General features: G+C 46.4%; 1 protein-coding gene across 1 annotated transcript; it reads left to right on the top strand.

Annotated features, from left to right (window-relative positions):
- Positions 1 to 652: 652 nt before the first annotated feature.
- fscn1a (fascin actin-bundling protein 1a) lies at positions 653 to 16,434 on the top strand. The gene is made up of 5 exons (XM_017416522.3): positions 653 to 1,701; positions 12,550 to 12,706; positions 14,389 to 14,510; positions 15,979 to 16,146; positions 16,226 to 16,434. The coding sequence occupies exons 1-5, from the start codon at positions 861 to 863 to the stop codon at positions 16,432 to 16,434; spliced, it is 1,497 nt and encodes a 498-aa protein (XP_017272011.1). The 5' UTR covers positions 653 to 860.

The raw sequence follows: 16,434 nt of genomic DNA, 5'->3' as shown, positions 1-16,434 counted from the left end.
GTGTTAGAAAACAGCAAATATTCCTCGTCTTTGTTTACAACTAAATTCGGGGATCAGTTACAGAAACTCTCCTGTTAGAGTTCAGAATATCTCGGCTCATTTCATCTGATCTCAGCTCCAACTCTCGATTTCCTCCCATAAATGACTCCTCTCCTGTCGTCTCGTCCTCGCAGCTTTTAGTCGTCGTTTCTGTTCAGAAGAAGAAGAAAATCTTTACATTTTCTCCTTCTGACTTCATCGTTCTCCCTCTGACTCTGTCTACATCCTGGGATTATTTTACCGACTCGATGTCTGTCACGCTCAGAGGCTCACCAAAGTGAACTCATCTATGTTCGGATGTAAACAAACAACTCGTAATTGTTGGCAACAAAACCCGCCTCTGCTTATTTTGCTCATTTATTACAAATCATGCTGTAAATGTTTGGTAGTGGTTATATATATTTTTTTTTATCGTAGAGGAAACCCATGTATCTGTTTAAGCATGATTTTGGCAGTTATTAAGGCTGTTTGAGATAAACTGCCTCGTGCCTACAGAGGTGAGGGTCAGCCTTCAGCTCCCAGATTTAGGATCCTTCGAGGGGGCGTGGCCTGCGCCCTCTACGTCACTGATTGTTATATAGGCTGCAGCTGTGGCGATGCGCTCGCGCTGCTGAGACAAGCCGAGCACCGAGGACCAGCGGCGCGCGCGCTCACACTCCCCCCATCTTCTCTCTCCCAGTCTCCGAACAAAGAGAAGCACGCGAGGCAGCAGCAGAGCATCCCAGCCGCTTTCCTCTGACACCGCAGAAGAAGAACCCCCCCACCACCTCCTGAGTCCGAACCGGCCAGAACCCAGGCTCGCTCGCGCGCACAACCCGACCATGGCGACAAACGGCGCGGCCAACGGAACCAGCGACATGCTGCAGATCCAGTTCGGCCTCATCAACTGCGGGAACAAGTACCTGACGGCCGAGACGTTCGGCTTCAAGATCAACGCGTCCGCCAGCAGCATGAAGAAGAAGCAGATCTGGACCCTGGAGCAGACCGGCGACGAGTCCAGCTCCAACGTCTTCCTCCTCAAGTCCCACCTGGGCCGCTACATTGCCGCCGACAAGGACGGCAACGTGACCGGGGACAGCGAGAGCCCCGGCGCCGACTGCCGCTTCGTCATCACGGCGCACGACGACGGCCGCTGGTCGCTGCAGTCCGAGCCGCACGGCCGCTACCTGGGCGGCACCGAGGACCGCATCATCTGCTTCGCGCAGGCCGCGTCCGTGGCGGAGAAGTGGAGCGTGCACATCGCCATGCACCCGCAGGTGAACCTCTTCAGCGTCACGCGCAAGCGCTACGCGCACCTGAGCGACAAGGCGGACGAGATCGCCATCGACCGCGACGTGCCGTGGGGGGTGGACTCCACCATCACGCTGGTGTTCCGCGAGCAGCGCTACCACCTGCAGGCGTCCGACAACCGCTTCCTGCGGAGCGACGGCGCGCTGGTCGCCACCACGGACAGGGCCACGGGCTACACGCTGGAGTTCCGCTCCGGGAGGGTGGCGTTCAGGGACTGCGGCGGCAGGTACCTGGCCCCCTCCGGGCCCTCCGGCACCATGAAGTCCGGCAAGAGCGGCCGGGTGGGCAAGGACGAGCTGTTCGTGCTGGAGCAGAGCCACCCGCAGGTGGTGCTGACCGCGGGCAACGAGAGGAACGTCTCCACCCGGCAAGGTGGGTGTGGCGGGCCAGGTCTTCAGCTGCGTGTGTGTGAGTGAGTGTGTGCGCGCGCGCAGAGGAAGTGTTGGAATGTGAGACTGCACCCCCCCCCCCCCTGAATGCATTGTGCTCATGTTTGAACAATGGCCCGTCAAAGTGGCTGTCTCCTCCTGAGCAGAAAGCTTCCTCCTCAGGTGTCAGCACTGAAGGATTCTGTTTGTGTTCCATCTCTGGGCGAGTTTGGAAACAAGATGGAGAAACATCAGCCTTTTGTTTCCCATCACCCCCACCCCACCTCCTCCTGTCCTCAAAGTTTAAAAACACAAATGCTCACACCAGCCAGGCATTTCCCTTTAATTCAGAATATAGTCTCCACCGTGATGGTCACTTTGGCCACATCAAGCCTTGAGTTGATGTCATGGCCTTCAGACAATACATGGCCCGAGAGCCAGAAGTGGCCCTTAAACTATCTCCATCAGGTCCCCGACGTTTTTTTTTTTTTTTTTTAGAAATTTTAAGTAGAACTTTATGAAAACTAGCATATTAATTGGCAAAACCTGAGGTGACTGAGAAGGGGGTTCAAACGAAACTCCTTGGACCGACGTGTTTTAAAAACCTCGGGCTAAAATGTGCTGCAACGTCTGGTTTGCAGCTCCAGAACGAGACAGAACATCAGTGTGTCTGAAAGCAGAACTAGACTCGTCTCGTTCGAAGGTGACAGAGGTGTGAAGACAAAGTCCATCTGACATTCAGAAGGTGTTGGGGAGACCATTTTGACGTTAGCATGCTAGCTTGTCTGAACAGGAAGTGGAAGAAAAAGCTTGTAAATGTTTCCTAAATTAAGAATATATTCTTCCAGTTCAGTTTGCAGCTCTCATTAAGTCTATGTGGCCTTCTGGAAACCAAATACTTTATGCCGACCAGACCATGAACCTCAACATACTTCCAGTAGTAGTTTCTTACATGGTACTTTAGGGCTGAGGGCCTCATGAGAAAAGCTGCAAAGATTTTTATTTTTTCATTGTTTTTTTTTTAACAATAAATTTCCAACAGTGAAAGCACTACTGTTCACAGAAAATTAGCAGATGTTTTAAGGTCAAAGGCTCAGACGTTTTTCAGAATAAGAGTCTGAAACGTATGGAAGGTAATGGGGGGAATGTGCGTTTAGCTTCCTCTTCCAGATCAGATTTGAGTTCCCGTGTCTGGGTTTCAGCTGTTCGTCTGGGCAGAGATACAAGCCTGTCCCTCCACCTTCTTCCTTCCTTCTATTTTGCTTTCACCTCCTCTTTTTTTGGACATCTGTTCCATTATGTCTGCGTTCAGCCTTTGCTTCTCCTCCCCCGCTCCAGTCAGAACCGTTGGCGTCCCAGAACAGTTGTCGCCTTTTGGGCCTCCGAACGTTTCAATTCGCACCCAAAGAAATCGGTGAACCCGTCGGTAGATTTTGATTTGAGCGATTATGAGCGACGAGGGACTGGAATGGAAAAGCGACGCCTCCCGACTATAAATGGCGTTTTTGGACGAGCACGCTGGGAATACTGTGCGGTTTAGTGGCTTTGCTTCTTTCTCAGACGGCCTGATCCATCTATCATTTAGTTTTCCTGCTGCAGAGTGTCCCACCCCCGGGGATGTTTGCTCTCTCTCTCCTGTCCTGCTTTGTTTACTTGTCAGAAGGATTTTTGTCTCTTTTTGTTTGTTTTCCACCAGCAGCTAGGCTCTCTTTCTAAAGTGGCGTGCTGCCTCAGTCACAAAATGGAGGCTGGCCTGTGTAAACTGTGAGCTACTTGCAACTCTTCAAAGGATCATTAGGAATAAAATGACCACTTTTTGTGAACTTGTACCATGTGTGGAACCCCACCCTCATATTTCAGCTAAACGTTAGTCATGATGTCCGCCGCCTCTCCCTCGCCAGGTTTGGTCCCCCTAACTTTAAGTCTGCGGCCACAGACTCGAGCGGCAGCGTGGATTACGTTCTCAGAGCGGTTGGATGAAAGCTTCCTGATGGATTACCCAATCAGATTAGAATGTTTTTAACAGGGGCTTATTTAAATGCCTCATTAATCACCGATTCGTTGACCGTTCTAGTTTGATTATTGGATTAATTTCAGCATTGTTTCCAGGCAAAAAGGATTATTGGTGTCAAATTTAAAAACCTGATTAATCAGACATTAAAGTGACAGTTCAGATCTTTTTATAGAGGCGTTCTGTGGAAATAGAACTACTAATTAATATCTTACCTGCTGTAGATGGCTCTTAGATCTCAGTTTGGAGAAACCAAGTGTAATTTGGACCAGATTAATGAACTGACATCTAGTCTGAGTGGGGTGAAGACCAGAGTGGATTGTGGCCATTTTTAAAATGGCTCCAATAAGGGCTGTGGGGATATATTCAGAATATCTGAGTTTTCCCTCATATAAAATCAAATATGACCAAATCGTGACTATAGAGCATAAATTTTACTGGCTAGTCTGTAATTCACCAGGAGCGTAACTTTTCCCAGCCTATTTAAACGCATCGTGGCTGGGGAAACGGCAGTTGGTGCGCGTTCAGAGACGGGAAATGAGCGCCGCCGCGCTTCTGAAGGGGAAAAACTGAGCTGGATTTAACGAGGAAGACTTGAGCAAATGCAGCGTAATTATTGAGACTGGTTCTGGGTTTTCACATGTTCTTGTGTTGGGACGCTCGCAGACGTCAGCTCATCGCCACCAGTGTCTGATGGGCTTCAACCGTCTCTGAGGAAACTCAAGTGATTGATTCAGAGACGTATGCTCACATATAGCTGTGCTAACATGTAGCCATGCTAACCTGGCTGATAAAACAACACTCAGACGTCAAGCTAAGAAGAAATTAGACTAAAGGGTTTGAGGATGGACTTGTCTGTTTTATATTTATAGTGAGTTCTATTGTTTTTCCAGTGCAAACAGCAGCAGCTAGCTGTAGCACTTGGGGAACTTCCTGAATGGACATTTCATGTGAAGCTGACAGTAGTGTGAAGGTTAAACCGTGTTCGTATAAACCACTGAAATGAATGAAGCTTAATGACAGCAGCGCTCCAATGACTTTTAGCTTCACTCGCTAACCGTTAGCTCACCAATCTGGTCAGGTTTAAACATTTTCTCTAAACTGAGGCTGTTAAATGAGCAGTCTACCATCTCTTTTCTGACCTGTGAAAATGTTCCAAACTACGGATCGGTCCCTCTCCAGCTGAAGCAGTTTGTCGCTCGGCCCCAACCTTGTTGATCTTTTTACCTTCATGTGACGGATGCTTCTGTCAGATTATGTTCGTTTGTCTTTACAGCTCATTTTGCCCAACCCTTTAACTGCCCACTTTGCTCTTGTCAGCCGGTGGGTTTGTAAAATGTACGATTTGAACAACCCTCCAGTTCAGATGCGCTCAGGGTTGAAGGCACAGAGGATCTGACTTCAGCGGTCGGCTCCCCAAAGCCAATCAAGCTGCTCACGTAGAGTTAACCTGAACCGAAATCTGCACGTTACTGAAATGTTTTCCCAGGAAGGCCGTATTTATCCTCCTGACGACTGTACGGCTGTGAGGATTAAACGGAGTGGAATTAAACTGCCTCCAGATGTTGAGCTTTCCCGGTCCCCCGGCTCAGCTGACGGACCCGAGCCAAGACGCTGCGTCGAGCCTGCTGGCTTTCATTAGCAGGGAGGTTTTTAGACATGAGCAAACTCAAGTGGGTCAATCCAAAAGCTGCTTTTATCCAATCACCACCGCTGATTTAGTAACTTCTTCTCTTTTAAAAGCTTTATACACTTAAAGACAGAAAATCTAGATTAGTCATTCTTTATTAGTTGGGTCGAGATGCTCGGTTTTTCTCTTAAAACACTCATTTAAAAAAAAGAGACCGAAACAACTAGTTCAGGATAGTTACCTGCTGTAGATGACTCTTTGGACAGCCTCAGGTTGGAAAATTTTAGTTCCATGGGAAGTAGAGAAAGATGGCATTTCAGAAACAAAAATGGGAACTTTCCAAGGAAATGATCAAAACACATGGAAATGAACTGGTAATTTAAACGAACCGTATTGTGTGCAAACAAAAATACAAACATTTAGTTTTGTCTAGATAATGTCATAAACAAATGACTTTGACCAATGTGAAATCATTGAAATATCTCAAGTTGTGTACAGAAAAACAAACTTGAGTAAATTCACATTTCACAACAAAACTTCGTTACTATTTCCGTCTGTCCCTGCAGGTGATAGTTTGTTTTAGTGTGGTACAGCAATGAAATCTGGTTCTTGTTATGCTGAAACAGATTTTCCCCAACTGAATTTAAAATCCCTGTTGAAGGCCATCCTTCAGTGTTTAAAATTCCAGGTTTATTCCCATTAATTCCCAAGGAAAATGTCAAACCTATTGCAGCCCATGCTGCAGCTTTCTGACACCTAGTCTAGTTTGAACGTTTGCCTCCTAAATGTTACCTGGACTGCTTTTAAGAGGGTCTGACAAATCTAATGTACGAAACCCGACAGGAGTGTCATCGTCGGGGCTTTCAGTGTTTCTGCCATTAAACAGACTTGATGCCGGGGCCTGTTTCCGGTTCCTAACATCCACTTTTCTCATCAGCGGTCAACAGATTCCCAGAGAGGCAGTTTAATGGCCCTGGTGTGGTCCGGGCCACAGTTATCAGTCAGTCAGCCTCTTAAAGAGGCCCACTCTCTTCTGGAGAGCTGCAGCTCAAAAAAAAGGCTAAATGGATGAAATCCCATCATGTCCCGTCAGGTCCTGATGTCCCCTCCGCCTGCTCTTTGTCCCAGCCTCTCAGCTCTGCGTTTTCATATGTTGAGCGGTTATTTGTTGTAAATGGATAATGGTGAATTTCCCTGTGGTTTCTGATCTTGCGGCATAGAGGCGGGGAGTGTTTCCAGCCGCCTCATGTGACAAACCTCAAGTCTGTTAACTGTGAAATTGATTTGAAATGAAAATGAGGCCCTTGTTGCAGTTCTACCAAACACGACTGGAGCCATGATCTAAAATGAGGGCCTGCTTTGAATAGGGCAGCGACTTTACATAAATTGCTCCCTTTTTTTTTTTTTTTGGAAACAAGCTCGTTTACTTTGAGCCATGTCGACGGACTCGCTAAACCAGTGGTGCCCAAAGGTGGGGTTGAAGAACATGTAGTTAAAAGGGCTTCTTTAAATGCTTAATTGTACAAATTAAATTTAAACATGAGTCCAGTTTGCTGCATTTATAATATACATCACATCATCTGCAAAAATACACAGAGGAGCTGTTCTCCTCTGGATAACATGGAGCTCGCATATCTGTTCATGCAGATGCATTAGAAGTCATTTTCAGGACCTTTTTCTTTGTTTTGAACGGTGAGCAATAAATATAACTGCCTGTCTTTGTTTTGTCGCTTAGTAAAATATCTCTACTGGGTGGATTTTAGGAAACTTTCAGAAAGAAACAACATGAATTCCATCTACAACAGGATGGCCGCCACAGCTAATCGACCAAAATGGCTATAACTCTGCTGATTTCACAGATGTTGAGCTAAAATTTGGTGTTGTAGCAGCTGAGGGTCATCTCCGTCACATGCCTTGAGCGCTAACGGATCATGTGGGATCTTTTGTTTTAAAACTCTGGCATGCACGGTGGCAGGTGTCCCTATTAAGAATGCCAGCGCTTGTTTCTTCTTTAGATGAACTGAAGCAGCCATGTTTGGTCAAAATGCAGCATTGAATCAATTCTCAATTCAGACTTCAACTGTTCATGCCTCAAATAAAAAGAATAGCATTAGTAAAAGTGGTAAAAAAGGTAGTTTAGACCTTGTAACTTGAGCGTCATCACTAAAAATCTGGTTTTCATCAGGTTTTTTTGGTATGTAAATGATAAGGGCTGGATTGAGATGTGCTCCAGTTTCTGCAGCTGAATCTCGTTTGTTGCATCAGCTCTCAAGGACTTTAACATACAGCTGTGTGGATTTTGACTCCGGTTTAATCTGCGTATTTTTGTGCTGAAGGCATCACACTGCGTCTGGCCACGAGTCAACCCTGACACCCTTTCGGTGGCCTTCACACCCACCCCCCCGCTGACAGGAAATGAGGCACGAGGCGCCCATCTCCGACCTCGTCTAGAGCGTGATGATCCCTGCAGGGTGAAGGGCGACGACTTCTGCCCATCTGCACAGCCAAACATTCAGCTGCAAACCAAAGAAAGAGAGAGGAGTGATCTCTCTGGGCCTCCTCGGTGGTGCAGAGGGAGCTTGCTGATGCGTTAATGTGTTTAAAGAGCTCCCTGTATGTTTTCATGTCAGCACGCCAAGTCATTCTGAACCTTCTCCTCCTCCTCACGGCCTTATTATAGGTTAGTGTGAGGGCTGTGCCTCCGAATCAAGGCTCTGCAGCTCAGCGGGGTTTAAACCGGTTTATGAGAACATTTAGACGCCGTAGATCTGTCACAGGTCTGAGCTTTGTGTGTCGGAGGCAGATCAGTGGGGTTTCAGTCGGCTCTGCGCCGGTTAGCTTGTCGTTTCTGTTCAGATCGGGATAAAAGCCGATGGTCTGGCCGCCCGTTTGTTCTCCAGCTGCTCGCCTCCTCAGTCAGGCTGAACAATATTACACACACGCACACACACATGCCCCTTGATGGAATCGCGTGCGCTCACAGCAGACTCTTTTGTGCCGTCTCACAGGAACTGAGGACGGCACTCAGCGCCTGCCTCCATCAGGCTGAATGCAGTGGGTGGAGTGGACAGAATGATGGAGGTGTGTGTGTGTTGTGGTTTGGGGAGCATCCTGCATGTGTAGCCTCTACTTAACTGAAGAGGGACTTTTGAAATCTGTTTAATTTTTCCTCTTTTCTCTACACAAACCTTTACACTGATCTGTTTAAACACACGCTTGCAGGCAGCCTCGGCCTCGCTCCGGGTCACGGTGCCAAACTGTTTAGTCTGTCGGTTTTTATGCTCCGGCTGTCCTTAAAAAAATAAAAAATAGAATGTTTTTCTGGCCTTGATGGCAACTTTTGACCAGTTTTGACAAGCAGTGTGCTGAAGGATAGAGCCCTGGTTGCTAGAATATAAGCTTCTTTCTAAAAAGCGACTGAAAAGTTGACCTGTATTCACTCAGCGATCAGGTGTGCGTGTGTGTGTTTTGTCACAGCAGCATACAAAATGAGTTTCCTGGTCTGGTTTCATGTGGATTTTCCCCTTCATGTTCTGTGAGACTCTAACAACGTTACCAGTTTGTATGTTGGACTCATCGGAACATTGGTGCCAATCGTGGTTGTAGGAAACCAAAAACGGCTTATTTTATCATAAAGACAAGAAAAATGTGTGAACTGTAAGCCTGGTTCTGTTCAGCTTCCACTAAAACCAGGATCAGATCTCTGAAAAGCCTCTTTAGAAGCTAATATGGACAAAAAGATGAGGTTTTTGTCTCTTTAATGGCAAAAAGGATAAGTTTTTCTGTCCTGCTTGCCCAGATTGTAGGTAAGGCTAACATGACGTCCTTTTAGAAGAGAAACTGCTGTGTGTGTGTTAATCTGAGCTTCTGTCTGACCACGAGGGCACCTCGGTGGGTGTAAATCCCTCGTCTCGTCCAAACCATCAAGCTTTTTCCTCTCCTGGGTAAAAGAACCTGTTTAGTTCTGCTTTTATCTGAAAGGTTTTGTAGCAGCAGGACTGAAATCTGAGGAGAGTTAACATCGTTGACAGGATGAACTAAGCCTCAAACCTTTTTTACGGCGACAAAAAACAATTAGTTGGGCAAAAAACGTTAACTTCAGTTTGTTGTAGAGGATTAAAAGAACATCTGGTGTTGTGGCTGTCCAGAACAGGACTGAATTTTGATGTTTTTAGCTCCGAATTCTTTAGATTCTGACTCTAAAATGATGCCAACCAGTTTTCAGAAGTCATATTGAACCTTTTTAAGTGTATTTTAGTACTGTTCATCTTAGTTTAGTTGATGATTTTTGCATTAGTTAGGGTTAAGTCTGAGTTTTCTCCTCTCTGCCACAGTAACTGTGGTTATCTGAGCAGATAGCAGAACACCTTAAATCCTTTTCATTCTTTAAAACTCTCCTCGTCTTTTGTCCGATGAACGTAAAAGCCCCTCCGCTCCATGTGGTTTCCATTACAGTCCGTTAACATGTTCCTCCCCAGTGGTCTGTGTTTGTGTTACACGCAGACTGCGTCTCCGCACACATTTCTGCAGGAACTCGGGTCGGTTGGTCCGGTACGCTGAAACTCGGGGGTTGGATTTCCAAACGGGCTCGCCCCTTCTTTCTGGAGTTTTTAGCGCCTGCTTGTCGCCTTACGCCACAGCCGACCGACCTTATTAAACACAAAAATGGCTACAACTCAGTCAGTTTTACAGAAATTGAGCTGAAACCCGGTGTGGTTGTAGCAGAGCGTCACAACTCGTCCTCAAGAGTGCTAACAGATGAGATTTCTCAGAATGTCGTTTTCAAGGTTTGACCAAAATCAGTCCAACTATAAGATCTTTGGGTTAAAACTCTGGCGTTAAGCGCATTTGAACCCTCCTTGAACTTGAACTCTAAAAACCAAACCCCGGTGGTGAGCCGGTTCAGTTAGTTTCATCAGTGAAAGAGGAAGTGGGCCAGTTTCAAACGTCTATTTCCAGCTTCTGAAGAGTAACGCCGCTGACATGAAGGAGTTTGTGGCTCCGTTTAAGAACGACGTGGAGTCCGGGTGTCTTCGGGGCGGCGCTGCGACGTCGAGGTTGAGTCTGGACAAAGAGGAGCGTGTGGAATAACAGCCTCCCCCATTTTAAAATACAAGTGTACAGAAAAAGAAACGCTGGGGGGGGGGAGGGAAGGGCGTGAATGAAAAGAGAGATTGATGGAGAAACCACAAGTCCATTTGTGCATTTGTGCCTCTTCTTTCTGGTCTCTGCACACATTTACAGAGCTCTCTGCACACAGCCCGTGTGTCTCCGAGCCCTCGGGCTGCCGGCGCAGCCACGCCATGACCCCGGCACAATGACTCTCACTGTGCTGTCGTCACGCGTCCATCCACTGACCCACTCCTGTTTGTTTATCGCTCCGACTGAGGTTGATCCTAATGGGGTCTGTTCACGAACACACGAACGCACCTTTTCTCTTTGAATTCATGCCTGCTGCGACCAGCTGTAGTCCTTTGGACACAATGAGGAGACACAAGCGAGGACACGGGCCTCTGTAACCTGACGCTCTCGTCATGCCGACGGCGCCGACAGAAACTTGTGCGTTGGAAGAGTTTGAACGTCACGAACGCTGAAGTTGTTCACTTTCAACGCACTATAATGCTTGTAGGTTGCAGACTAATAACCTGAACACCTCCTGCTGTCAGTCCTGTTAGACGCAGCAAGATTAAAGGGGCAGTTCGGCTCATTTTAGGTGGGTTATTGTGGGATGGTTATGAACCTGTTGTAGATGGGGGGGGGGGGGGTTCAGGCAAACATCATTTTATAAACTCTTTCATTACAATTTCAATATTACATGCTTATTCTGTCAGAAATATTATATTCTAGTGCTACAGCTAGCTTAGCACTGGCAACCACTATCTGTGTAAATAACTGATGGAGTGTAAAGATTTAAAACTTAAACTATTACATTTAAAAACTGGAGTTTTCAGATGACAGCAGTCAACTTCAGTCTTGTTCTCACTCAGACTAGCCATTAGCTCATCAGTCTGGTCCGAACTGAACTGTTTTTACAAACTGAGGTCATTCAAAGAGCCATCTGCAACAGGTAAGATACTGTTGTTCAATGTCTGAGAATAATTAAAGGAACATGTTTTAAAATGTTTGCTAAAACAAAGCGTTTGATTTCTAATTAAAGCATTAGTTTGGCTCTAAAGGTCCAGGTGACCTCTGATTGCCCTCAGGTTCAACATAACCAGGGTACCTGTAGGTGATCTGGTTCAAGTTACTCCTCTGATCACAATGTTTGTTACGCTGGATGTTTATGTGAAATGGGTGGCGTTGGAATCGGATGACCAATCAGGATGCGGGGAGAGAAGATGGACGAAGTAAAAAGCAAACTGTCTGAACTGTGAGACGAAGCTCATCGGGGCTGTGGTGGCTCGGTGGTCCGGCTGCAGGTTTGAGCCCAGGCTGCGTCAGAGAGGGCATCTAGAGTAAAAGGCTTGCCAAATATTTAGTGCGCAGTTCGCTCTCCTGCAGAAGGGAGCAGCCGAACGTAAGCTTGAGCTGATCGGTGTTTCTGCCACGTCACAAATGAACCCAGACATTTTACCATGCAGTAAATGAGAAAGGTGCTGCTTTTTCTTATTGAGGCTTAGACGTTTATTTTTCTCTCAGATGCCAGACTGGCTGTTTTTTAAATGAAATAATTTAGCATTAAAGAAGGCGGAAACAACAGGATGTACTGACTCATCTTATTCAAAATGACTCATCTCTATCATCCAGGCTGTTTTAAGGTTCCTGTTGGACTCATTTGAGTTAGTCTTTAAATGTTTAACGACTGATTCAGTAAAAGTAAAGCAGCTGTGCGGTGTTGTTGTACAGTATTTGTTCAAACTTCAGACCTGATGAGTTCGTTTCAGCCTCCAGGATCGTTCCGTCTGTAAAAACCTGCTTCAGATGGGTTTGTCTCAGACAGATGTGGTTTTTCACTTCAGTCTCAGCCCTCGTTGTCTTCTTTGTTCGTCCACCATGACGGCTGAGCCTTTGATGTGTGGTGAGGTCTGTGACAGATGTGGTGTGTGTGTGTGTGCAGCTGTATGAAATCCTTCACTGATCTAAGCTGTGTGTGATGTCTGATCCTGACCACAGGTTGTGTGTGTCACCGGTCGGCCTCACCCCCTTACATGTGTGTCACACTCAGGATTAAACCCCCCCCAATCACCATCTGTGCCCCTTCCCCTTCCCAGGCATGGACCTGTCAGCCAATCAGGACGAAGAAAGCGACCAAGAGGTGTTCCAGGTGGAGATCTGCCGTGAAAACAGGAAGTGCGCGTTCCGGACCGCCGCTGGGAAATACTGGACCCTCACTGCTAACGGGGGCCTGCAGTGCACCGCCTCCACCAAGTAAGAACCTCACAGAACCTTTACAGAACCTCACAGAACCACACCTGCTGCAGGCGGTCTGCCCAGAAGCAGTTGGTCACAGTTTGGGCTGGATTCTGGTAATCTGAGCTGTGATGTGAGGTGTGTGTGTGTGTGCAGACTGAGGGGGGTGCAGGTTTAGTGTGTGGGAGGTGAAGAGTGAGGTGGGAGCTGAACCCTGCTGATCAGACTCCTCGTCCTCCCCAACTACAAAATGGAGTCCTTGTCTAAAATGATCCGGGTGCAGCTGAGGGAAAGCTGCAGAGCTGGAACTGAAGTCTTAGACTCGTCAAAAAACAAAGATAAGACGACAGACTCGAGGGTGACGATGAGAAGCTCTGCAGGACGTTCACCACATTGTTGATCTGTCGTCGCAGAGCGAACCACAGGAATCTGATCTCCAACACGGCCTACATGTGACTTGAAGGAAAACTAACTGGGATGATATTTCGAAAGCGCATGGGCCATAATTCGCTGACAGCCGTTATAAGACAAGCAGACTAAAAAGTAAGCCTCAGAAGCAATTAAAACCTAAACCCTATTGAAGAAACTCCTGAAGTGACAGAAGTGTCTGGTTGTCACACAGTTGGTTTTATGTCTGAAGGTTTATGCAGGAGATTAAAGAGAAGAGACGACTTTGAGGTCAGAAACAGTGGAAGTCAATGGAAACTTGGGGGGCGAGTGTTCTGCACTCTGGGGAGATTTGAGAGAAAATCACTCCTATAGTAGGAGTGAGCTAAAGAAGACAAAACGTCCAATGTTTTGACGTCTAAACTGTATTTAAAAAAGGGGAAATGACAAGTTTGTTTGTGAAATTTGGGGACGGTTTAGACGTCTGACACGTCAACTGTTGGACATTCTGTCGTTAAAATCTCCAAAACCCATAAAACAGTTTTTACACACCTGCTGTTTGAGATATCAAATGACAGATCGGTCATGTGAAGTCCAACTTTGTGAGCAGATTCTGCTGACGTCTGTGTGAGCTGCAGAGCTCCATAAAGGCTGGGTTTTCTCACCTGGTTTTGTTTAATGGGAACATTTATTTCAGGTTTTTGCTAATCTAGGTAACTCTGTATCCTGAACCTTTACCTAAACTCCTGGCAGATTGTTGATCGAGTCACGTGGGCAGTATTTTTATTTTTTATGGGTTTTTCAAAGTTGTGGCAAGAATTACAGGTGAATAATAAAAGGCGCTTGTGCACCAGCACCCTCAACTAAAATAAAGCCATATTTTAAATTAATGAATCAAGTGGAAACAAAGACTGTTCATGTTTTAAACTGAACCTTTCTTTGTGGTGAGAAAAAAACCAGACTAAGAAGGAACGATTCAAACAAATTCTGCTTAAAAGATGTTCAGATTGTGTCAGGATACCAGACTGAACTCATGTTTTATGTTAAATATATGGACTAAGTAGAAATGATAAAAAATCAGCTCGTCTCGGCTTCAGAGCTCCTTTAAAATGCATCAAAAAGTGAATTTTGAGCCTCAAAGGAAACATTTAAAAAGCTGCTGAGTGAAAGGAGCTACTTAGTTCGAGTTAATCCCAGGGATTACCCGTCCAATTACAGTTACTTAACCTGTGAGCCACACGTGAAGGTGTGTTTTATATACACACACACACACACACACACACACACTCTCACCTCTGTCCGTCTGTCTGTAGGTCGGCCAACTGCTACTTTGACATCGAGTGGCGTGGGAAGAGGCTGACTCTCCGGGCAGCTAACGGGAAATACGTGGCCGCCAAGAAGAACGGCCAGCTAGCAGCCACCATGGACTCTGCAGGTGGGTGAGACGGGCTGCTCCCGCCGCGCAGACAGACAGGCAGGCCTGTCGGGCGCGCAGACGAGCGATTTGCTCCTCAAAGAAGTCATGAAGTCATGGCTGCGTGTTCCAGCTGTTTCTGGCTTTCTGATTCTGTCTCCTAAGCAGCTGGATGTCTGGGACTTTTAGCTCTCTGGGAAAGCTTTTGCTTTTTGTTGCCAAGCTTGTTTTGCTCAAGTTAATCGTGTCAGTTTGGAAACTTGGTAAGAAAACTCCTGAGTTTGCAGATTTGAGTTTTTTGTTTGTTTTGAAACGGACTCAAAGATCAGATTTCCTGTGCTCAGCGAGACAAACGTCCAAAAAACACAAATCTCGACTCGTGTGATTCTTCCAAACGCATTGCACAATAAGCTCCATCTATTCTTGCTTTCTGATCATTTTAAGGACGTTTATTTGATTATTTGTTGGTTCTTCAGAGCCAAGAGCTACAAATACTCTTAAAAAGCTCAAGTTTCAAAATGAGATGTTTAGAATAACCCCAAGAAATGTCAGACTTTGATTTTTAACTTCCTGTTTTTGGTGAATTAAACAAACTCCAGGCCTCGAGGACCGCAGTCCTGGAAGTTTTAGGTTTTTCTGCTCCAACACGCCTGATTCAAATGGTTTAATCACCTCCTCACCAAATCATCAAGTTCTCCAGGAGCATGTCAACAAGTCATCCATTTAAAGCAAGAACATCTAAAACATGCAGGAACAGAGTCTGACACATGTGGCTTCAAGGAATGTTGTTTTGAACTGGAGTTGTGCAGAAAGGTTATGAACAATTAACATCTTACCTGTTGTAGATGGCTTTTTGATCGACCCCGGTTTGGAGAAATGGTTTAATTTGACACAAAGAAAAGTTTGAGATGCAGATCCACCCCGGTCCCAGCCTGTCGGTCCAATCAGAATTACTGTTTCATGTTATGCATAGAGCAATCTACAGCAGGTAAGATATTAACTGTTCTTATCCTTTCCACAGAACCGCACTTGAAGAGATCCTTTTTAGCTCGTTGCCTTCAGCCGAAGCCGAGCAAACAGTTTATTTTTCCTCTTATCTTTATGCAAAGCCAGGCAGCTGCTGCTTTCTGTAATATTTTGAAATGTCATGGAATTCGGACGACGTCGGCGCGTCGAATCAGGAAATCTGATTTGCAGCAAATCAATGATTTCCAACCAGGCTGTTACCTCCAAGTGTCGACCGTTCATCACTTTGGTGCATTTATACATTTACTATTTGGAGAAGAGAGCAACATTCAAGCTATTTCTTCAAAGTTTTCTATAAAATTTACACAGTGCTGTATGTATTTTGTGAACAGGCGTCACTCAGCTGACACGTTTTCTATGAAAAGTCAACATTAAGACAGAATTTTGGGTTTTGCAGCCGCTTTTCATGCTGCAGGAATAAAGCCTAAAATAAAACTCATTTTTGCTCCTGTTTGGACTCCAGGTGAGTCTGAGGAGTTCATCATGAAGCTGATCAACCGCCCGATCATCGTGCTGCGAGGCGAGCACGGCTTCATCGGCTGCAGGAAGGTGACGGGAACGCTGGACTCCAACCGCTCCTCCTACGACTTCTTCACCCTAGAGTTCAGAGACGGCGCGTACAACCTGCAAGGTCTGCACTGACACCCCCGTCTGCAGATCCTCTTTGTTTTGAAGTGTTTGGGTTTTTTTTCACGGCCTTCTGGTTTCAGATTCGACTGGGAAATACTGGATGGTCGGGAACGAGCAGTCGGTGGTGAGCAGCAGCGAAGCGCCCGTCGACTTCTTCTTCGAGTTCTGCGACTACAACAAGCTGGCCATCCGCCACGCCGCCGACGGGAAGTACCTCCGCGGGGACCACGCCGGCGTGCTGAAGGCCAACGCCGACGACCTGGAGACCGCCACGCTCTGGGAGTACTGA

The sequence above is a fragment of the Kryptolebias marmoratus genome, linkage group LG12 (assembly GCF_001649575.2).
Source record: "Kryptolebias marmoratus isolate JLee-2015 linkage group LG12, ASM164957v2, whole genome shotgun sequence".
Classification (NCBI taxonomy): domain Eukaryota; kingdom Metazoa; phylum Chordata; class Actinopteri; order Cyprinodontiformes; family Rivulidae; genus Kryptolebias; species Kryptolebias marmoratus.
The sequence above is the reverse complement of the archived record's forward strand: the minus strand, read 5'-3'. Positions and strand labels throughout refer to the sequence as shown.